General features: G+C 35.5%; 1 protein-coding gene across 2 annotated transcripts; it reads right to left on the bottom strand.

Annotated features, from left to right (window-relative positions):
• Positions 1 to 1,736: 1,736 nt before the first annotated feature.
• LOC18034311 lies at positions 1,737 to 22,568 on the bottom strand. Of its 2 annotated transcripts, XM_006423543.2 has the most exons (32): positions 22,379 to 22,568; positions 22,072 to 22,248; positions 21,562 to 21,657; positions 21,161 to 21,230; positions 20,839 to 20,972; positions 20,230 to 20,370; positions 19,973 to 20,130; positions 19,531 to 19,699; positions 19,332 to 19,430; positions 19,099 to 19,176; positions 18,956 to 19,015; positions 18,678 to 18,835; positions 17,866 to 18,073; positions 17,040 to 17,159; positions 16,362 to 16,447; positions 16,149 to 16,253; positions 15,834 to 15,932; positions 14,075 to 14,160; positions 13,517 to 13,665; positions 11,525 to 11,668; positions 11,332 to 11,439; positions 8,675 to 8,785; positions 7,559 to 7,666; positions 7,349 to 7,453; positions 6,761 to 6,939; positions 6,123 to 6,594; positions 5,744 to 5,851; positions 5,523 to 5,581; positions 4,778 to 5,162; positions 2,404 to 3,942; positions 2,013 to 2,220; positions 1,737 to 1,924 (listed from the first exon to the last, which is right to left on the bottom strand). In XM_006423543.2, the coding sequence occupies exons 1-32, from the start codon at positions 22,484 to 22,486 to the stop codon at positions 1,842 to 1,844; spliced, it is 5,910 nt and encodes a 1,969-aa protein (XP_006423606.1). In that variant the 5' UTR covers positions 22,487 to 22,568; the 3' UTR covers positions 1,737 to 1,841. The 2 variants fall into 2 exon arrangements, with proteins under 2 accessions (XP_006423606.1, XP_024033775.1); XM_024178007.1 differs by lacking the exons at positions 20,839 to 20,972; positions 21,161 to 21,230; positions 21,562 to 21,657; positions 22,072 to 22,248; positions 22,379 to 22,568 and adding an exon at positions 20,575 to 20,828.
• Between the last annotated feature and the right edge of the window lie 2,249 nt (positions 22,569 to 24,817).

Below are 24,817 nucleotides of genomic sequence, written 5' to 3'. Positions count from 1 at the left end.
GGTTTAAAATTGCGCATATTTATGATACGTAGCGGAATCGTACAAAAATCGTCATACGTACTAAACTCAAACTGACTGGTCTGAGTATTTATTTAATCAATTAAATACACCTGACTGAGTGAGTTTAAATCTCATCGGACGGTGTACAAATACGATCTGTCGAATTCATAGGAATTATTTTAATCTCCGCCACAAAAATTAAAAAAATTACATTTTTTTATTATTTCTAAAAAAATTTCAAATAATAATAACGTCCGCATTAATGAATTCCACAAATCCTGCAATTTAAGATGCCCATTTGATATTTGTATAATCCTCCAATTCAAGTTGCCCATTTGATGATTATATATATATTTTTTTCTCATTTTTGTCTTCTTGTTTCCTTAACAAATAATAATATATAAATACAAAAAAAATTCAAAAAATAAACAAGAATAGAATGTTAGTCAACATGGCAGCTTTCACTTTTAGAAAGAAAAAGAAGGAAAACGAAATTAAAAAGATTCTGTACTGGACAAACTATAATTCCCCACTCAGAGGTAGTTAAATTTCATCCATATATTTCATTAATAATAAATAAATGATACAAGATAATTTAAAAATTTGAAACCCAAAATAAAGTTGCTTTGAATTTATAACATCACTTTCCAAATAAAAATAATTGTACAAATGCACTTATATACTTCGAGTTGACAGCTTATGCGGCAGAAAGGAATTGATTATATCATTATCCTTGCTAAAAATACGTATAGGTAAAGAGATAGAGAGGTATTAGATGCAAAGCAAAAGTGATTTTCTTTCTTTCTTTATCCGTGTTTTGATGAAAAAAAGTGATTTGAGTGAGTAATCATCATTGTACTAAACAAATAATTGAAAGAGGGGCATACTGATAATCTTCACAAGCGCCATTCATTGGCTTCTTACTCTTTTTTTTTTTTTTTTTTAAGAGAGAATATAGTAACAAATTTAATATCACCATCTTTTTCGTTCTAAAGTAAGAAATAATCTCAAATATTCCCATGGAAGAAGAATCATCCCGCTCTCTGTGTGTGGACCAAACATAGTAGTGTGCCCATTTCGAAATATTGGAACTTTGGCGCCATGAAATCCATGTGTCTTCACAATTGTGAATTATTTGTTTATATGGATACCACCTTCGAAAGGTGCGAGTCCCCGCTGCTTGCCTAAAGACAAACAATACTGTCCCTTTGGAGAGATAATTCACATCTTCACGGACATGAATAATGGTGACAGTTACGCGTGCCCTCAAAATCATGATTAAATTTCATTCAATGTCTTTTTCTAGTCTTTTTAAACTTGCTACAAGCACTAATTTAGTCTTCCCTGAATTCACATTTTTGAGAGAACTGAAATAAATCCTTGTGAGGGCTCGACCCCAGGTGAGTTACCATCGCCAACTAGACCCGGTTGCACGTCTTTTTGTGGTTGATCACAAGCCAAAACCCACAAAATTTGAAAATTCTATATTGAATTAACAGAAGCCCCCTTAATGTCGATGAAATTCTCCACAAAATTGACTGAAAATGACTTTCACTAGGCAATTAGAAATATCTTTGCCACAAGAAGACATCTCGTTGGGTATCAGAAGAATGACTGGAAAATAATGCTTCAATTATATGATATAACCATCCGGAATATTTGTACAAAATATCCCTTCTATTTACATTCCTTCCCCCGCCGCCGCACACCCCCCCCCCCCCCCTCCCTCTCCCCCCCAAAAAAAGAAGTAATCATAACATCTACAAAATTTTCACCCTCTTTTTAAGCATACACAGTTCAGCTATTCTTTGCAGGTGTATTCCTCGGAATATGACATTGGTTTACAGCAATCCCGGATAGACGAGTGATGTTATACGTTCCAATGATTTCATTGATGCTTTGAGAAATGCATGCCCTTCAGTTGCTATAGAAAAAGAACCGAATTGTAATTGCTTCTATATGAATCTCAATGTCAAGTTATATGATTGCTGGCAAAATAAAAGAATGATTACCTTTTATGAGCAATTTGACTTCCTTCGAGAAATCTTCCACACGTCCTAAAACAGGCCTTATTCCACAAATCTGTAGAACACAGAGTTCCAAGTTTAAGGCCATTTCCATTACTTGAAGCAGTAAAAGACAGATGTGACGGATTTCAGGATCAATCTGCTTCAATTTATTCGCCTCACATATTTCAATAACAATAGAAGCTGCCTGATCCTGCAATTTCCAATAATAAGTCAAGAGAAGGCACTGGGAAATAGTCTACATAGCAGAAAAACGTCATGACAATAAATTAATAATTTTAATTCATTTTGATTAAATATTACAAGATCTTTTATTAGGCAAACCACTGACAAACCTTGATTGTATGGGATACTAAAACAAAAGTTACCATCATACCTGTAGGCCATGTAAAATCTCAGGCATCGGAAGCTCGGGAAAATGGGCAAGATCGACAAATCCCACTTCATCTGCCCTTTCAGCAGCACCCTTAGCTTGAAAACAAAGAAATTCTAAAAGAAGAAATGTAATTCTATAGATCTGCATCGCAACAGCATCTGAGAAGTATGTTTGGGAAACGGCAAGACTACTGTCTATTGTTTGATCCCTGGCTACAAGAGCAGTTGTTGCTGAAGCAGAAGATGACTTCGCCTTTGACACACTCCCAAGAGGTGTAAGGGCAAACCATCCACTTTTGCTGTTGACGATCGATGGTCTACTGCACCAATCTAACTCCTCTTTGAGGACAGGGGGACATAAGAGAGGGGCAGTCCTGCTGGCAGATTCTCCAACATGTTGAGTTCCTCGGCTAATAAAGGCTAAAAGATGGATACTTGTTTCTCTCAATTGTGAATCCATTTCTTTCATGGCCTTAACCCATGAACCCCAATGTTTTGCTAACACACACATCAGCATGAGAGTGTGCTCTGTTTCTTTAAGAGAAGTCAGAGAAGCTTGGGTCCTTTGTGCACGAGCTCTTTTCTTCTCATGATCATCAGACCGAAAGTCTGGTGAACTGAGATTATAAGAAATCAGAAAAGCTTTCTCTGAAAAGAAATAAGGTATGACATTGTCTGCTATATCCGTGCAAAAACTGTCTCCTAAAGAATGAACCATAGCAGCAACCACTGCCATGCCAAGTCCCCAAATTTGATGAAGCTTTTCAGTTTTATCCGGTAGATTGAAGGGAATCTTATCATTATTGCCTACAAAGGAAGGCCCAGCATCCAATAATTCGGAAAACAAAACTTTGAGCGATGAGAAAAAACCAGCATTAATGAGCATCTCAGCACCTCCTCTAACTCGTGCAAGTGTCAAAAAGAACTTCAATATTATTGGAATGGATGCAAAAGTTGTTTTATCTTGAAGCTTCTGAATGACATGCCGCAGCTGGAGATATTGCTGTATGATGGGGAACCAAGTATTAGGTGTCAGCAAACTTCTCAGTATCAGGTCCACAATAGTCAGGGAGAGAGTGCAATGCTCTGCGCAAATTATGCAATGGCAGAGAAGAGGTAGTAACCCCAAGGTCACATTGGAAATCTCAGCTAAGTTTTCAAATTCCTTATCTTTCAGCCCATCTCGATGTGAATTAAGGCAAGTAGACTCCATCACCAAGAGAAGCAACATAAGCAAATGCTTTATCGTTACATTCACCATAGTAACTGATGACCTCAAGTCACTCAGCACTTTAAGGCCAGAGCCACAGGTTTTTAAAACTGCACAAATGGGTGAAGTTGGTCTTTTCTGAACAGATTTCACAAGATGGAGAAGTAGTTCTGCCTGAGCAGCAAGGAATTCAAGGATATCTTTAGAGGCACCTGGAGCCAGAGCTAACAGTTCGACCGTCACATGGAAATTTTGGCATATGTGATCAATGCATGAAAGAGTGAGGTCATCAGGGTTCATCGTTCCAATTTTGGACCTTTTCTCCAGTGACTGCCCATCAGACAAGAGTCAATAATCTATAATACAAGCAAATGCACAAACAGGAAAATTATATGCCCAAGCCAGAAAGCATGAGATTAAAATCCCTCTTGCTATTAGCCAATATGTAGGAGTTTGATCATTTAAAAATAATGTTACAGTAACATTATTTTTAAATTCTAAAAAATGAAAAATATAAGAAATGATCAAAGTTCATCAAATCTATCTTTACAACATATAGAAGTTTATTTTCTTATTCGCACATACAATATTCTTGATTCTCAAGAAATCCAACACTCAAAAGATTAAATGACATTAAATGTAAGCTCCTAGGAGCAAAGATTGTAACATGTGAACAGCAGAGTTATTTAATGTCCTTCATGTAAATTCTATTAATAATTAACAATATTTTTACCTTGTGTTCAAAGTGTTAGCCCACTGTAATGCAAATCGAAACATTTGTGTAATACACCTCAATTATTAGCATGATACGTCCAATATTTTCTAAGGGTTTCAACACAAATTCGGACCAAAGCTTCAAAAACTTACATAAATACACCTCCCTAACTTATAATTGCATTCTTTTAGTCAGTATCTACATTGAAACTACACAGAACCAGAAAATTAAACAGAACACCTCTAGAAGAGAAGAGATAAAAATCAAATCAATTTAGATGTACTCTTGTGATCTTTAAAGTGAGATTAAACTTTACTTCTACATATAACAAAAAGTGTAAAAGAAGGGGGAAAAAAAACATAAATAGGTTCACTGAACAAACTTTTCTAGATCTCTAATGTTCAAGGTTAGCAGACCCTAACAGAAGGCATTCAGAATCAGAGGACTTACATCATTTTCATACACTGTTAGGACAGTTACTAATGCTTTCAGAGCAGAAAGCTTTGAAGTTGCAAGTAACACCATTGAGTTTGCTTCTTGCATGCAATGCAATGTTGTGTCAGCAATTGCTTTAGATGCTTTCCATTCTGAATAATCCCACATGTCCAAACCCAAATCTTCTTTAATGCATACAGGATCAAACAAGTACACATCTTCGGAAGCAGCAAATAGGTCAGCATTGTATTTATGTTCGTACGACTGCAAAAACTTAGATTCAATCAGATACTGCGATAGTTCTCTGAATGGCCCAGGACTGATTTCACGACCTTCAAGCTCTCCTTGAAGATGACAGTAAAGATCACTGAGTATTAAAATCATCAACTCTTTTCCTTCACTGGAAAGAAATTCCAAAGAATTAAAAATATTAATTTAGTAGACAAGAGAGTGATCACATCATGGGAAATTATAAAAAATTAATTAATTAATTAATTAAATGTGCATATATATAACTAATGCCTTTCATATTCTGAAACAGAATTATAGCCCAGACCTCTACATTTTGGTCAAGCAGTACACAAGTAAGTTGACATGACATCACAAGGACATTCAGTCATACATTTACAAACCTCAGTAAAAATAAAAAATAACATCATTTTTCATTCAGCATCAGCAGTTAACATGGCTAATTGGATTTAGATGTCCTGTTTCGAAATAAAACAGTTGATCTAAAAGAAAACACATGAACTTTATTTACCTGTAGCGACGCTGTGAGTATTGCATCAGTAATTGAGTAAAAGCAGCATGGCTGGTCAACTGTTGACAAAAAATATCATCATCCAAATAATATGATGTGACCTCAAAGACAAAAAGAAATGGAGAAAAATAGACCGGTAATTGTGAAACAAAGATGATGGATCAAAAGGATCACCTAATTAGAAAAGATTAACAGCATGCCTATAGTAGACTGGGTCATACCTTTTTCGACATAAGGCGAACCTTCTCAAGCAATGAAACAGACAAACTTCCCGAATCACCGGTTGCTAATTTCCCTATCATATGCACAGTAAGTAAACTGACCGCAGCCTGCGAAGTAGCATGTAAAATTGTGAATATTACAGTTTTTACAAATTTGAATATAAAGAGTATAAGACAAGGGGATAAAACAATTATCAAAGAACCATGTGTACAAACAGATGTACTCCACATCATAGAGTATCATTCAGTCAGGTATAAACCATTGTAATTCGGAAGTTCTTATTAAGCCAATTGGAGAATTGTGAAATTAAATGAGAAGTTGCATATCTCTTTCTACTGAATTGCCGAGAAAAATAAGGAAAACTAGCAGGAAAGTCACCTTTGCATGAAAAAGTATCTCATTATCATACGCACAGGAAGTATATGACTTGATCAGCTCACACATTACAGAGCTCTGATACCAACTTGACAAAATATCCTCAGCACCCCAATCATTTGCAGATTTTGACTGTCCAGCACTTACTACATTTTCTATCCCTCCGTTTGATTCTGTGGCTTGTTTAACAAGTGACTCAGCTTGTAATAACCTTTGCTTCAGGAATATATCATGTGCCATTATGTCCAATATAGCAGATTGACACTGATATTCGTATGCTAAATTGTGAGACTCCACTTCTGTTATATCTTCAAGTCCAGGAGATTGCAAGCTGGTAATTAACGAAAATGAGTAGGACAGATGCTTCCAGAACTTTCCGGAGCTCTTCAATGACTCCAAAATATTTGTGTATTGCCCAGCCCCTTGCCACAAGGCCTTTAGGAAGTTAAGTACATTCAGCAGTATGCGGGGATTGCTGGACAAGATAAATAAAATTTCAGACAGATTATAGCATGTAACCTCAGATAGTAACAGTATCCAACATACAAATTACAAGCCACAAGATCTAACAGCTATCATCACTAAAAAAAATCAACTGACAACAAAACCAAAACCAGCCTAAAACTCCGTCCAGAGAATACCTCTTGATAAGATCATCAGATCTTTGAATATACAGAAGAATTGCATCTATCACCCTTGATTTCTTGGATCCAAGCAACCCTGATGAAGCTTCATTTGCTGACTGCTTCATCCCACTGTCATTGCTTTGTGGGACATCTTGACTCTCCATAGTTGAAAAGAAAGCAATGAGAAAAGCAGGCTGCAAAAGAAAAGCACAAAATTAAGGGAAAAATAACTAGAGAATCCAAAGCATCACTATTGAGATGGAAGCATGATGTCAAGGAAAGAAAATAAACTCCCAAAAGTTCCAATAGTAACATAGGTAGAACCTCATGTGGATTGAACACATAGTTACTGAGCAAATAACATAACCAACATAATTTGACCAGTCACAATTCTTTTTTTTTTTTTAAAAAAAAAGTTACAGAGATATAATCCATCATCACAAATACATGAGTGTTTAATGTGAAAATTTAAGAGGCAGTACCAAACAAAATCATAGAGAAGAGGACAGTACCAAAGTATATAAACATGCAAGTCCTCCATCCGTGTATAAAATTAACGAAAGAGGTCTTCAAAACTTGGCAAATGAAAATACTGTAACACACCTGATAATGTGCAGCAGAAGTGAGTAAATTTACTGAAGCAACAAATAGATCTTCATCTTCTACTGACTGTAGGCTGCTCTCAACAGAATGCCTTAAATCTGCAATCTGAAACCAAGCACTCACTCAACTAAAAGAAAAAGAAACAATCACTGCACTCACTTGAACTAAATGGGAAATGTAGAAGTATGAGCACGAACACAAATGTCAAACCTGATTATCATCAAAACCAAAGCATGCATTGCCAGAAAAATATGGTTGTGAATAGTCAGATATGGTCAACAACAGTGATAGTACCTTAGTGGCACCAACTTGAATAGCCTGTATAGACAACTCAAAAATTTGTATAAGATACTCAACAATTAAGTGCCCATACATGATAACTACAAGAAATATAATATTAAGCCAGAGTGTGAACGGACAGTCAAGACAGATGGACAACTCCATGCAGACAATTAAAGTGGGTAATCATTTGTATATTTGCTTTGTGAAGTTCACATGTATACAAAGTAAACTTAACCAAAATGCTTAATCTCATACCTAAGGGAGCAACATTTGCTGTTGAGCATTAGCATATCCTCTCAAATGCAAAGCACGTGAATAAAACACAGTAACCACAAATGTAACAGCAAACACGAACACAGCTCATTGCAATTTATTGAAATACAATGCAGGAGTTTTAAACACGAGAACACAGGTCAAACTCTGATGTCATGATAAAGTTACCACTTAACCTAAATTCATAAATTTACAGATACCAACTGAACAATATTATTTAAGTTTTGACAATGTAATCAAACAAACTGATATTGAGAAAGTGCATGGTGCCATACTCATGCAAGCCAGTTTATAGGTGTACCGTGTACATATCCAAGTCCACATGCAAATAAATAAATAAATAAAACCTTAGTTTATTACACATAAATCGTGTTCAGGAATGCCCAAAAATTAACAATTCTAGCAACTTAAGTTGGGAATAGCGATCAATTTTTTCCATCAATGTCAAATCCAACAAGTAGGAGCTAAATCTCAGCTCATTTGTTTTTCAACAGAAACCTGAAGCAAGGGTTTCTCCCCAAGATTTTAGTACTTGAGACTTCAATTTAATCTAAGCAACTCACAGACACCTGACAGACAATTACCATTTACAAACATGGAGGAATTTCAACAGGCATTCTCACATAGAAGTGCCAACCAATCCTTAGGCCCTAAAATTGTAAACAACTACGCCATTATCTTCCACAATGATCATACAATTATCCAATATTCATAACTTTAAGCATAGGAAGAAACGAACAAAAAATGTGTATGGATAAGAAAAATGCATACAGGATTGCGAAAATATGATATCAAAGACGTAACAGCTGCAAAAACAGGAACTGGTGTTGTTGTAGGTGACAGCACAGCTTGGTAAAAGACAGAAGGGATGGAAGATATTTCCTGTAAGCAAAATTGAGAGTTATAAATTGCATAGATATAATTAGGGTAGAACTAGACAGAATATACCATATATGCATAGAATCAATGGATAAATATTCGAAAGCAATAAGAAGTGTGTTAGACCAATGAAAACTTATGTTAGGCACAAATATAAAGGGGCAGGAGCAGTTTAGTAATTTTGCTTATTAGGTCTCAAGTATAAATAAGAGATTAAGGAGTCATTTAGGATTTATGCTGAGTTTTGTCTAGTATTAGGAGTAATTAGGACTTTTGGGAGAGATTGAACTACCTCTCGAATTGTAGGTCAGTATTGTTCTTTCTTTTTAGTCAATCAATAAAAATCAACCCTAATTTAGCCCTGAGTCCTATCAAAGTGGTATTAGAGCAAAAATCTTGGGACAATGGCAGCAAAGAAGGTGGACTTGCTTGAATAGAAATTGGAACCAGAGGTTGGATCGCTCAAGGCCACCATTGACAAGCAATTTAACATCGTTCAACAACAATTTTCATCCCTTGAAGCCATGTTGCTGAAATTGACGGAACTCCACCTTAAACCACCACCAGGCATGGCAGGAGAAGGATCCGGTGGTACAGAAACTGTGGTCGGCGGCGGCGCAAAGGGCGAAGGGCCAAAAACCACTAGTCTCGCACGACAAGGGGCGACAGGTCACGACGGATTTGGTGGCGAGGAGGTCAGCCCAGGGGACTCACAACCTAGGGGAGCCTTTCTCGGCGTCAGACCCGACAGAGGAAGCTGAGTCATGGCTGGGGGTGGTGGGTCTGAGGGTTACGTAGCCAGAGGAGGCAACTTAAGGTCAGGAATCGGCGTTTTGACACCGGAATGGGGCACGCAGGAGTTGGGGATGGTCGAGCTTGGCGACTCAGCAGTGTTTAGGGGTGATGCACGGTATGGCCAAGGCCATTTCGGGTCTGGGCAGGCTTTGGGCCAGGGCAAGGCGATTTTGGGTCTGGACAGGTTAGATTTGAAGGCGGATGGCTGAGAGTAGGGGTTTCTAGTGAGAGAGGGGAGCGGTTATGACTGAAATGTGGCTAGGCAAGAGATTTCAGCCCAAGGCAAGGAGAATTTCGGGTTGGGTCTTCGGGATTTGCAGAAACTGGAGTAGATTAACAAGGTTGGAGACCTCCAATGGCGCGAAACTGAGCGGGATAGACTTAACTTGAGGCGGATTCTAGGGTAAGGAAACTGAAAATGACCATTTTCGAAGGCGAGGATGCCCATCGATGGGTGTATAGGGTAGAGTGCAATTTTGGCATCAATGGACTCTCAGAAAGGGAAAAACTGATGATGGCGGCATTATGTTTGGATGGAAAGGCCCTTGCATGGTTTCAATGACGAGAACAATGATAACCATTAAGGTTGTGGGGTGAATTTAAAGACTAGCTGTTGGAGAAGTTTTGGGCCACTCAAGATGGAATAGTCATGGAGTATAGGGAGAAGTTTAAGTTGCTATCAGGGCGTCTAGGGGGAATCGCAGAGGCGGTATTGGAAGGGAATTTTATAAAGGGACTAAAGCCAGAAATCCAAGTTTGCTATGTTTGCTAAGGCCGAGAGGGTTAAGGGAGACAATGGAGTTGGCACAGATGATTGAGGATAAGAACACAACAAAACAAGTTAATAGGAGCAATTCAGTCGGTTTTTCAGTCCAAAAAAGCACACCATTAGTAGGACAAAAAACTTAGACCTTGGGGTTTCAGCGAGAGTTCATCACCACGAGGCCAAAAAACGCAAATGATGAGGTTGTAGAGAGATTCCCAAAGGGATCGGATTAGTGGGGCACGACCAGGGGTGACTTTCAAACGCCCCATAAAGATGGAGATTCAAAACAAGAGGGCGAAGGGGTTGTGTTTTTTATGTGATGAGAAATTTTTACCGGGGCGTCGATGTAAGGACAAATCACTACAAGTCTCGACTGTGTATGATGAGGAGGAAGGCGGGGAGGAAGCCGATGAAGAAGAGGCAGCAGTTTCCTGAATTTCACCTTGAGGACAAGATGTCTTTTAGGGAGGGGAGTAATGTTAGACCAATGAAAACTTATATTAGGCGCAAATATAAAGGGGCAGGGGTAGTTTAGTAATTTTTCTTATTCACTAATTAGGGCTCAGGTATAAATAAGAGATTAGGGAGTCATTTAGGGCTGAGTTTTATCTAGTATTAGGAGTAATTAGGAGTTTTGGAAGAGATTGACCTACCTCTCAAATTGTAGGTCAGGATTGTTATTTCTTTTGATTCAATCAATAAAAATTAACCCTAATTTATCCCTAAGTCCTATCAAAGTGATATGAACTTGGAGGAAAGAAACAAAAATAATTGAACTTAAGAGATACAGATGCCATTTGATAGCTTGCACAAGGATTACTCAAACTTGTAACATAAGATACGGTAATAAGAACTTGAAAGACAGGCAGATAACAAAGACACAATAGTACATCTATTTACCAGCGTACCAATAACACGATGTGTTACTTCATCATTTACCATGTAGCAAGCCCCTAGTATTACAATCCTTGGAAAATTCAAAGCTTACCTTTGAAAATTTTGAAAGCATGGAATACAAAATATCCAAAGCAGAACCTATTGCAAGTTCCAGTCCTTCAATCTCCGTCAGTTCAAAAGTGCGGATGACATAAAGTTTCTGTTAGCATTGTGATCCTGTTAGTAAGAAAAGCAGCACTGACTCATAGATGGAGAATAAATGTCAGTAAGTGCTGACAACTGACCTCCAAGGCTTCTTTAGTCATACAAATAATTCGAAAGAGGGTATTGTGGATGGAAGAATCACAGAGTAGCATACCCCGAATGACCTCACCCAACTTCCTGGGGGCCAAGGTTGAAAATATGCATGTTTTGATCACTTGAAGCACCTAAAACAATAAACATGAGAAAAAATTTCACCTTTGCAGCATTTATTTCCGACCAAAATATTCCAGCATTCATTTGAGCAGAATCAGAAGATTAGAAGAGATAAAGCAGAATATGAGGTCAGAAGGAAGACAATATGCTGGAATTTCAAACAAAAGCCAAGCTTTTGACAAGCAATTATGAAACAAATGCCATGCAAGATAATTATAGATCCTTAAACATAAAAAAAATGCAAAAAAGGGCAATTAAGCAGAGTTATAGGTAAAAAATATTGTTATTTTTATAAGAAACAACAAATTATTCATAAGAAAGAGACATACAAGAGGGTAGACCAAATTATTCATAAGAAAGAGACATACAAGAGGGTAGACCAAGTAGTCCACAAAAAGAAAATCAATACAGCAAGAAAAACCAAAAAGAGCAACACTCATCTAACATCTTCCAAATATCTATTAACCACCGACCACTAACCACCCCCCCAACAACCAAAAAAAAAAAAAAACCAAAAAACCACAAAAAAAGGAAAAAAAATGGAAGAAGAAGAAGAGGAGAGGTGTAATATCCTTGAATTTAATTCTGACTGATACCCAAAGGGTCCTCAACTTTGACAGACGCAAAAACATCAATAAAATATAATGATAAATACAGGAGGCATGTTTGCATTTTGTCAGTATGGTAGGGATGTTAACCAAAATGCATAGCTGAACCTGTAATTATTAATTTACTTAATTAACATAGAATATGTTAAGATGAGATTAAAACAAACAAAAGATTTTTCCATTACATGTGCTTGTTCACTGAAACTTTTTAACTTCTAAAAAAGTCAATTAATTTTTATTATGCTTTCACTTGCACCATCATGCAATTTACAACTCATTATATTCACATGTTACAATGGTGGACAAATCTAAACTAGAAACCAATGGACAATATATTCAAATATCATCAATCAAAAGAACAAAGACTTAGGACTTTTAAACTCAGGATTTCATTATGACCAGAGGTATTAACTGAATATCAATATCATTGTTAAGTTAACATTGAACAAAAATCATCAACAAAAGAAACAAAGATTTGAACTTTTGAACTGATCATTTCATCCCATCCAGAAGTGTTAACCAAATAACAATATTATCTTTCAACAATTAACAAAACATAAGATTTTATGATTTAATTAATATATTGGGAGATTCCGATGCAAGCAAGCTAAGGCTGATAGGTAAACACCTATTTCTTTTTCAAGCATTTAAATTATTTTGTAACGTCCTTAGAGAAGTTCAATTTTTCTGCTCTTTCAAAATTATTTACGGATGTTTACGAAATGAAGTTCCGTCGTCCGCCCTGTCTGAAATTTGTCAATATGATGTAGCTTAGTTAAGTCTTTGGTTATTATCTGGCCTAGTAAAAGTGTCATTCCCAATCCAGATCATGGCTCTAGAGTGATCAATCTAATTACTCAAACCTTCAACATATTTGCATTAAAGTGAAGTGGGAAGTAAATGACAGTTGAACCCGGCAGTGGCACTAGCATTAAGCAGCTTGAGAATTTCAACAATACACAAAATACCTCATTAGTTAAACCTCTTGTTACCATAATTCTAAAACATTTCCCATCAAACTCTTAAGGTTTTGGCTTAATTATATGAAAATAAACTTTCCTGCTTCCAGAAACAGGAAAATACCTTCCCTAAAGCTTCTAAAATAGACATAAACCTCCTACAAACTTCATCATGGACAGTTCCTGAAGTTTCATTAAATCTATTAGAAACCTACCCTACAGGGAAAGTACTGCCTATCTTCCAAATCAAAGTGTCCTGGTAATGTAACAGCTGACTAAAACAATAACATACCTTTAATGTTACTTTCCAACGAACATGCTTCACCTTGTATTTCCAGTACTCATGGTTTACTAGAATATACTGGAGGGAGAAAACAACTAAAGAAAGGACTAAATCATTCTCTACTCCTGTCTCCAGAAGCTGCATAGTAAAGTCCAGCACTGCAAAGCATAATTTGCATATCAGAATACAGAATTCACAATACAAGCACCAATGCGTGATCAAGTCAGATGGACAAGCAAACTCACGAAAATACAAAAAGCATAAATAAACCTAATGTCTATAAATGCTTCAATTAAAAGAATGATAATGACAAAATGAGGTCAAAATAGAAAATACCATATAATATACATACACACATACATACATGCATATATATATATATATATATATATTGGTATTACTATCAGGACGTCTGAATGGAAATTTTTGTCAGGACCTTCAATCTCAACCATTGGATTTGTCCAACAGTTGAGATTTAATTAAAAGTTTCTCTTTCTTCTGAAATTCATCAACATCCTCATTGCGATCTATATAACATAAAAGATTGTGCTGGTTGAAGATAAGTACCTGATATAGTCAAAGGGCAACCACAGTCATTCTGCTCACAATCAATCAAAAGCATCTTTGCCAGTTTTCCAGAAAGCAACCACCCACTGGAAAGCACAAGGTGACATAAGGAATTTAAAAAGCAAGAATCTGACTCAAACAACAAAACCATCTCAATTAGAAAAACAGGCCATTTGTGTATACAAGATAGTACCAATTACCACAAAAAGAATGGCCCTAGGGGCCTAACTCAGTGGTTTTCAAGTAGCTTTATTTAGCTGGCCACCCAAGTGCGAATCCCAAGGGAGGTAGGGGTTAAAATGTTGATTTGGGTTTTGTCCACAGTATACCTTTTAAAAGATATAATTAAAAAAACTACCATGAACAGAACAGAAGCCAAAAATGAGAATCAAAATTTCCCTCTCTTTTTTGTGTGGTTTTCTTAATAGGAAACAGTTTAACTTTTACTTTAAAAAAAACAAAATGATCCAGAATAGTGAGATGAGCCTCTGTGGTCCACCAGAAAATTCACAATATGTTCATGCTACAGAAATGTCTCTACGGGACAATCTTTATCATCCAGCCTGGTATTGTATAAAAAAGCATCCAACCTAAATGAAGAAGAATCCTAAAACTATTTAGAAACAGACACGAATAAAGATGAACTTTGTCTCACAGAAAACCATTATCCTTTATATAGAATTCTCAAAGATTATTTTGCTCATTTCCATTCAAATCACCCAAAAGATTGACCTCTCTGATTATCTCCAAAAAAGCCTTAGCTTTTAGCCTTCATCATCGGCACAAAAATCCACTATGAATAGGAATACACAATATTCCATAACAACCTATATCAGCTTTGCTATCTTTAGATGTTATCACAATTTCAAAATTATACAGCGGTGAAGATAAAGGCACTCAATGTTCTCCCAGTCATTTTTGCACAACACACAAGAGATAACAAGAGAACTTCACCCATAATAGCATAACTGCTCTCACAAAACAAAGGAAACTCTCTATTTCCTTCTCTCCTTTATAGAGAATATGGTCCAAAATGGAGCAGCTTGAATCATCTCAACATGCATTACACCTGTTAAGTTACCACTTTAACTGAACCCAAAAAGATTATTGAAGTTCTAATACATCCTCTAATGTACAGGATGCATGGATCAAACACCTAAACAAACAAAGAAGAGAACCTTTATAATTTGATTAATATAATAGGGGAATTTGGAAAAGAAGACTGCTAAGTCAAATTGGCTCTGATGCCATGATAATCACTGCTTAAAAGCTTAACTTGTAAATAAGAGCCCAATAATGGTATTTAAACTATAATAATTGTCAGCTACATGGAATTGACTGCAGGAATCCTCATAACGCAAGACTGTCAAATATAATACAAGAAATGCATGTAACAAATACAATAGAATGGCAATAAGACTTTGCAGAACAAACTGTACAGCTTCAATTTCGCTTCATAGCTTGCAAAGTCATTAATGATACAACCATCTGATGTTATTACATAAAAATTTACTTTAAAAGATCCAGTTAAGTGTCAACCATGAAATTGGTATAAATGAAGAGAAAAGTATATTATAACAATGTGGCAAAAGATTCACACAAGTTATAGAGATGTTAACAGAAAATTAATCTGACAACCCACAAAATAAGTCAGGAAGAAACAATCAATGTAAATTCCAAATCAACCATTAAACAGATTCTCATCCATTTTCTCACACACGAAACACAAAAATTTGAACGTTTGATGCAAGAGATTCACCTTGATGAACCATTACTGCCGTTATCAAATACACTTTCCCTTGAAGCTGAATCAAATATGCTTGCCTTTAAAGCTGCTGCTGCAACCAAAGAAGGGGAACTGCCCCAAAGATAAAAATGAACAGTTAAAGATGAGTAGATAACAAAATTAAGCCTTCTCAAAAAAAAAAAAAAGATAACAAAATTAAGCAATTCCAAAAATATTAAATACAGTAAACCACCATTGCAAGTACATTATGGTAAAGACATATCAAGCAACAGAGCAGACATGCATTTCAGTGACACAGAAGCACAAAACACAAGCATGGAATTTTACCATTTTAACATCTTTGCTAGAATATTGACACCCCTGGACATTATTGCAGCACTACCAGAACCAGGAGACAGATCCCTAATCAAGGTGCAAATGATCTCAACCATCCTGCAGGTTAAAAATGATGAAGCAACTATTTTTCAAACTACAAGGACACAGATAATCAAAATCACGAAGGGAAATAAGCAGAAAAGGTAATATAAATTAATTGATTACCACATATTCTTCTCCATCGGCCCATTTAATGCAGCTCTTTGAGCATACAATGAGTTGCCTATGTCCATCAATGCAAAACGTATGGCCTGCACATAGTACGTTGACAGGAACTATGGTTAGAAGAAATGGGTCTTCAAGTTAGTGTTAGGAGTAATATTACGTAAAATCAAAGGCTAAATGGCATAGACAATAAAAAAAAAAGATGGCTTTAACAAAAATTACTGTCTTTTAGCATGAGCAATAACTTAACTAAGGCTATAGCACAGTACTTTCATGGTTTAACAAACATCTCAAAGCATTCAATTAGCATCTTTACTAAAAACACCTTGGAGGCTACTACCATCAACCGACAACTGACCTCCACTATATGTCATCATAATGGTTGAATTTTACCATCTATTGACAATATTAGGGTGAAGAATGAGAAAAGGGGGAAGAGAGGTGAGTATATATAGCTGATGTAGGTAGAGTTATATATTTCAACCCTCACCTTATTTGTATATATATCACAAGCCAGTAGCCAAATCACAATTATTCTTAAAAAGATAAAATCTAGTACAAAACATAATACTCTTAACAAAAATGAATAATAACTTTACCACTACATCTAACCTAAATTAGAATGTTTCCAAGAATACATGTCAATGAAAAACAATTACAACTACCAAAAAGAATTACCGAGTTAAAGGACAACATTCGACTAAACAAATCCATAATAAAAAGAGCTTCTGCACTGCTTTCTGAATATTGCTCCTGGGCCAAACGCAGGAGCAATACGACCACTGCAGATTGATTATACTACAAAAAAGGAGCATGTGTCAGTAACAAAATGAACAAGCAACTGAAATTGCACTCAGAACCCAAAGATATTGAACTTTGCTCCTGGCCTTATGAAGGAGGCCCAGAGGTCCACATGAGTACAAAAAGGAAGCAGAAGACAACTAAAGAACATACGTGAAAACCACCCAATATTCGGAACTTCTTGATGTACCATGCAAAGGCAGTGTTCATAGCATCACATACAGAATGCAACCAAACAAAGCAAAACAGGAGAGCAAGAGAGAAGGGGAAAATATTTTTTTCATCATGTAATTAGTGAACCCACTGAATATTGGCAAACATTAATGGGATGCCACATGACAGCATGTGATTTGATGAAACAGATGAAATTTCTAAAATATGTTGCTTCGTGCATGTGAACATAGTCCAACCTCAAAGCACGAAGACCAGAAGTACCCACATGGATATTGCTAATAAGTGCAATTTCAAACTTACACCCAGATAGTAAGAAATCTATAATTGCATACGCTACAGATGAAGGAAGAAAGAAAACAAACTTACTGCAGGACTGACATCAGAAAATATCCTTTACATCATCATCAATGCATTCACAAATCAACAATGAAAAAAGATAAAGAAAAATGTTCTTAGAAATCTCCAAAAGTCTTTAACATGAGACAAGTAGCAAACACTTGGGAACCATCCAGAAACTTAGATCATTTACCTCCCAACGAACAAGAGCAGTATTGCCACCAAATACTTTCAAAACCTGCCCTCGAGTTTTACTAGGAATAAGCAAACCTTCGACCCCAGGAACGTGCAAGGGCTGGCGAGTTTCAACAATCTGAGAGGTGCTAGTGCTATCTACCAAGGATTCACTAGTAATCTCAAATAAGGTAGATATACCAACAGATTTATCTAAAAAATTATACCTGTTGACAGGAAGATTTAATACATATTATATAGCAACTCAATTAGCAATTTATATTCAAAATAGTATCTGGAAATAAAAATTTAAACGCACATTCCATAAATTTCCAAAAAGTTCACCAATATGAAAAGATTTCAACAGATCATCACAAAGTGATTCAATTACACTAAAAAGCCTAAGCTCATATTATAATTTATTCGAACAATAAGCAAACTATAAATTTACACGTGTATCAACAGTCTAGCAGAAGAATCTTGGCATTAGAATCTTTGGTTTTACTTGGAGTGTCAGATTAATCACTGCAATCTAATATGATAACACTTTTTTTATTCTTGCATAATAGAGAAAGGTTCATGAGTAAAAGTAGCTAAAGCTTAAGTTCCAGATAAACATAAACAGGGTCACATTCTAAATTTTTTTTTTAATAAAAAAACACTGTACAAGTTAAGCAAGCTGAGATGATCTGGACTTACGCAAAATATCCCATGCAACAGAAACCAGGTGTTTTACCTTAAAAATAATTATAGTTTTCAAGTCACAGAATGTAAGGTAATCAACCATAATACCGTAAATTAAAACAAAACAAAAAATAAAATTCCACTTACACACATTCTGCAGGCCATCTGCCTTCACAGAGAGCTGACAGAAAGCGAACAAGTTCCAATGTCCTGAAGGGGAATTCACCTCCTAAGTTGCTAAGAAAACATCGAATAGGACCATCAACAAAACTTTCTCTATCCCAAAACTGAATACAAAGTGACTCCTGCAGGATGTTTGAGCAAGAGGATCTCCAGTTAGTAAACAATGAGCAATGAAATATAATTAAAAAGGAAATCAATGAGTAACCCTGAGGGGCAAACTGCTAATTACTATACATCCAAACCTCTCCACGATAAATGTTGCAGAGAATATCCAGTATCAAATTCAGGGTACCATCCTCTAACTGCAAAAAGGAAAGGGCATCATCCATAAAAAAGAACCAGAATTTTACCTTAGAAGTAACTTTAAAAGCAGATGTTCAACTACCTGATAATTGATCTCGTAAGATGCAATAAATGCAGAAATAAAAGTCCTCAATACACTTCGATAACCAGCAGCTGTTCCCTGAAACAATAAACAGAAATTTTAAAATGAAGCGTACCTTCATCCCAGACAAAAAACTAAATGCTTCACTATGAAAAGTACAAATCAAGTAAAACACTAGAAAATACGCAGAGTCACCCTGAAGCAACAATAACTCTAAACTGAGAACAACTTACATCAGTTTCCTTTAATAAATCACTTTGAAGGATATCGAAAAAACAATTCAATGATGCAGCTTCAAAGGCTTGACGAACATAGCCAACATGATCAATTTCCTAAAATGATTCAAAGAAAAATGAGGTCAAGATTGACAACATCAAACATAACCAGGGAGAGGGAGAGAAGGGGAAGAAAAAGGAAACAATGAAAACATACTGTCAGCACATTATTTTCTTCTTTTCCTGGGAGTGATGAAATTAGGCAAAGAAACACTGCCCAGGCAAGGATTAGCAGACCTGCTTCTTTCATTTCAAAAACATCCAAAGTTGATAATAATGCGTCCATCTCTTGAACATCGTTTAAAGAAAAGACAAAAGCATCCTGACTGAGAAATGGAAAACAATTATGGTTGAACAATTGAGCAAGCCAGATGAAGAAAAGACAAAAAAAGGGGAAAAGAAATTATATAAAATAAAACAATTGATGTAAAAGACAATATCACAGATATGACAGCTGCTCCCCAGCAGAACCAGAAAAGGAAAGAAAAAATTATAGTAATGAAACAATCTAAGCAAAGAAGAGATGAGAGAGAGGTTGATTGAAATGTCCTCGACAAATCAAATATAGGTAAAATGGAATTAATAACAAGCAAAAAAACCTGGAAGGTGTTTCGTCATGAATCATTTGAAGAAGATTTTCAAGGTCCAGAGTTTCTATAAGTGTAAGCAGCAGCTGTATTTTGGCATCACAAGATGACTTTAGTGCCTCAGTTGAAATTGCCAGCTTTCCAAAATTATAAGATCCAGATGAAATTCCCTGCATCATGAGTGTTTCCAAATTCCAAACAAGCATTAAGATTAGAAAAGTTAAACAGGACAATTGCATACCTCATAAATGAGAAGAATAACATTATACCTTATAGAGAGAATACAGCTTCTTCCATTTCTCACCATTACAAGTGCAAAAGGAATCATAATAAAGAAGGAAAAGAATGTCCAAAACCAAACTGTCTTCAATAAGCGTTTCTTCGGCCCACAAAGTGAAAAGATCAGTATCCTGTAAAACAGTAAAAAATGTGAATCAAATCTGAAGGTGCTTAGATACATTAGCTGATGGGAAAAATAAGCCACAAAGATTTCATGTTAATGCCATTATACTACAGAAGAAAATGAAAAAGTCAAAGGAGATTAAAGAAGCATAAGGGCTTACAGGAAAAGTGTTTATGTGACATATACATGATTATTGACTAACCAAACTTACTTGTGTGAATATGCAATAAACATGTTTGCACATTAATTACATTGAACCATGCTCTACTCAACATCTTACAACTGTCAAAAATTTCCAGTGACTCATAGCAACTTTACATCATCAAACATGTTGCAATGATAGGATCATTACTCAGCAGATAGATTTGAAATGGTGAAGTCTTGATTGTGCTTGGGCACTCAATTGATGCATTTCGCTTCCCTGTTCTATAAAATGATATAGGTTAGGTAGTAGAAAACATGAACTCAGGCATACCATCTCTACAGGATGAGTAGCAGATAGAAGGGCCTGCAGAACAGAAAACAATTTGGCTTCCAGTCCATCCGAGATCAGCTTTAATGCCTCCTTCCCAACAGCATTCCCTTCTTTCAAGCTAGGATCAACATATACTGCACGAACATTAGTTGGATTAGCAGCAAGGAAAAAAAACAATCTGCTGCACTACATTACGAAATAGTTGAAAAACTAAACTGAGTCTAAGCCATGGAAGTGTCCAGGTCAAACTGAATGACCAACCGTTCCATAAGATGAAAGAACAGGGAAATTGAGAATTAAGACATTTTCAATAGGAATTTACAAGCATGCATGAGAATCCGTCTTGTACACTTCAACAAGCACTGTCGCTCTATGTAATACTGAAGCAATACCTGCAAAATCACAGGAAAGGATCGATGAAAAGGGTCAAACAACCAGAGCTACATGCTTCATCAAATCCAAGTAATTGATGAAACATCTCACTAAAGCATCAATCCCAGTCAATAATCCAACTAAAATAAAGCAGGCCTAAACCCTGCAATAGGAAAAAGAAGTTGATGAATGGATTCTTGAACAACAGAATCAAAAGCCTAAAGCATCAATCCCAGTCAACAATCCAAATAATTGATGAATCGTCTAAATTATAGAATAAGAAACAAAACAAAAAAAAAAACTAAAACCACATGCAAAACAAAAGAACAACATAAGAAGAAAGTGACTAACCACATGAATCGGCTCTTGAACAATAGAATCAAAAGCCACATTGCGCTGCTTCTGAGTCCTTTCAACAAGAATGTATGATTGCACCTCATCTAAACACTGAACAAAGGACAAGTTACCACAATAAATGATCAAATAAATCTAGATATGCTTATCTTGCATTACAAAATAAATAACATCCAACCATTCCTTTGGACAATGTGCTGAATTAGGTTACCCTAGTTAATGGATTTTCATAAAGGGACACTTTTGTGAAAAATAAATCACCCAATTTGCGTAAACCTTAAAAAATCATTAAAAAAGAATCTAACAACAAAATGCAGTTTTTATTAAAATTCCATTCCTAATCTTTACAAACAGAATTTTAAAAAAAAAAGCAATTAAAGTCAATTAATCAGTAATGCCGCATGTAATCCTTAAAATTCACAAGAAACAATACATTATAGCGTATAACTAAAATTGAAGCTGCCTTTCAAAATACAGGTTAGCAACTAAAAGTACTGAGAAACTCACTAAATAGGGGCTAATTTTCAAAGCCTGCTCTTTCAATTCAGGCTTTATAGACAACTGATGATGATCACCGAGTTTCACTATCTGCGAATTCAACGCCTCCTTCGATTTCTCATTCGGTGGCTTGAAGCGCGACACCGTTTCGACAAACCACGCGCGATTTTCCTCTAACTTCTTTGCCTAAAAAAAATTAAAAAACACAGAAAATTCATTCAAAATATACATGTACACGCACCTATACTTACATTACATGCGTATAGAGACAGAGAGAGAGAGAGAGAGAGCGTGTGTGAGGGTGTGAAGTGCTTACAAGTTTGGGAGAAAGGTCGGATGAGAGAGAAGCGGTTTCGAGCTCGGTGAGTAGTTCGACGAAGGGGTTCCACCAGAGAGAGGAATCAACGGTTTTAGTACTGGCCATTGGATTGGAGGAGATTTGTGAGCTTCAGAGAGCTAAAACCCTAGAAGAAGAAACGAATGTTTTGATTTTTCGCGCTTTTTCAAATTGGGGAAGAGAGAGAGAGTGGTGGGGCCCGGGAGGACTGGAGGGCATTAGTCATTAGTGTCCGGGTGATTGGCTTGAATTGTTTGTGCTGCGTTGTTGGGGCCACACGGGGCGGCCCGGGGTGTGATGCTCAAGTGCACCCGACAACTATAATGGTTAGTCGTGCAAATTGAACGGGTCGGGTCTACCCTGTTTTGCGTCTTGTCCAAATCCACACACGATTAATGTAGATAATCTACCCCCTGTGATATACGGAAAACTTATCCATGTAAATAGGGATGACAAAAATCCTTACGGAGGAACAGATATTTTTAGAGATTTTTTTTTATTTAGAGAGGATATGATGATAATTTTATACTTAATTTAGTATTCGGAGAAGGAATGGAGAAATTTTTTTACCTAATTTTTTATTTGAGGAGAAAACGGAGATAAGGTGAAATCCCCATCCCCTACTCATTTTTCCATTTTAATTTTTAATTTTATTTTTATTTTTTAAAATTACTAGTAAATAAATAATAAAATTTAAATTATAAAATTATAAATATTGGTAGAAATAACAAATATAAAAATATTTATATTATTAAACTTTTAGGTCTAATTAACTAATTAAAGTCCTAAATTTTTATTTAGGACATTAAAAAAATCGGGTAAATTCTATTAGTCTAAAAATTATGTTTTAATTTTAATATTCATTAAATGTTTTAAACTTAAATCTATTTTTTATTTATTTTTAGATGTTATAATTGCCACAGCGAATTACAATTTTAATATCTAATCTAATATTTGCTCTTGATTTGCTCCGACTTAACTATTGTGCTGTAAAGGGAATAGTCCACATTTATAAAGTGCCCACACCACCATTGAAAAATGTAATTGTGAATCTAAATTTGATTTTATTTGTAACAATTTTGTATTAGACTATTAATTTGTTCACGATAGTTTGTAAAAGAAGTTTGTATCCCTCCCTTACATGCTGCGTTACTTATTAATTTAATGTATGTGACTTTTGTAATGGATATTAATGTAAGATATATTTCAAACTTTACTTTTATTTAAATTTTTTATCTTAATATGATTAACTCAAAATCGAAAACAAAAAAAATGTATTAGTTATTCGGGGATCAGGGACCCTCGGAAATCTCATATTATTATTCAGGAAAGGAATGAGGATTCTCTCAAATAATTCTGACAATGATGGAGAAGGGACGGAAACATATGCAAAATATCATGGATGGATACGGAAAAATTGATCCCTTCCCCATTGCCATCCCTACCTGTGAACATTTTAAAAATTTCATTGTGAAAACAAATTATACAACAAAATTTCTTAAATTGCTAATCACATATATATTCGCTTTAGACCAAACTACCCTTAAATAAACCAACCAAAACCAAATCTACAAGCAACAGCAACACCCACATTGCCCCCATCTACTGTCACGGTTTTGCATCGCCCACATCGCCCACATCGCCAGTTCCTTTAACAGTGGTGGCTTCCATTATAGTTTTGATCAAATTTAAAGATTTGGTTTTGCTTGGCTTCACTTGGAGAAATTGTTTTGCTCGTGCACAATTTATTTCATGGTTTCGATAGGATTTGTTCTTTAATTGCTATTTAAATTATTCGTTTGATGGATTATACGTGATAGATAAGGAATTATTATATGTATTGGGCATAAAAATTTCTAATTTTGTAAGATTAGGTTTTGTAAAATATGGCACATTAAATGTTTGTTAAAATACCTCTTAAAAAATAATTTCAAATATATTGTTAAGTTTGATGAGCATGCCTCTAATTATATAGTTTTTGACACCAAAAGCACTTATTTGCAAGAACTTAACTGAAATTAGTATGCCTACGAGCCATCTCCCATGTCAATTTGGGCGATGGCTTTCTTCGCCTGTACCAATGTCATTGTGGCCAATGCTTCCATCACCAACGTTCCATTCCAAGGTTGTCAGTTTCTTTTACAGAATAATTTTTTAAAAAATTTATTATAAAGAATAATTTATTATTTATTCTCATATTTTTTTTTCCGATTGTGTTAGGAGTGTTCAGAATCTAATCCAATCCGCACAATTTGTCTGATCCACAAAAATTCAATATGTGGATTGATAGATTGAATTAAATTGAAAATTTAAAAATCTCCAGTCGATAGATTGGATATGGATTTAATTCTGTAAATTCGTAAAAATCTGTGAATCCGCAAAAGAAATAAAAAATATATATTTATTTAATTAAAAATA

Source organism: Citrus clementina, unplaced genomic scaffold (assembly GCF_000493195.1).
Source record: "Citrus clementina cultivar Clemenules unplaced genomic scaffold, Citrus_clementina_v1.0 scaffold_8, whole genome shotgun sequence".
Lineage (NCBI taxonomy): Eukaryota > Viridiplantae > Streptophyta > Magnoliopsida > Sapindales > Rutaceae > Citrus > Citrus x clementina.
The sequence above is the reverse complement of the archived record's forward strand: the minus strand, read 5'-3'. Positions and strand labels throughout refer to the sequence as shown.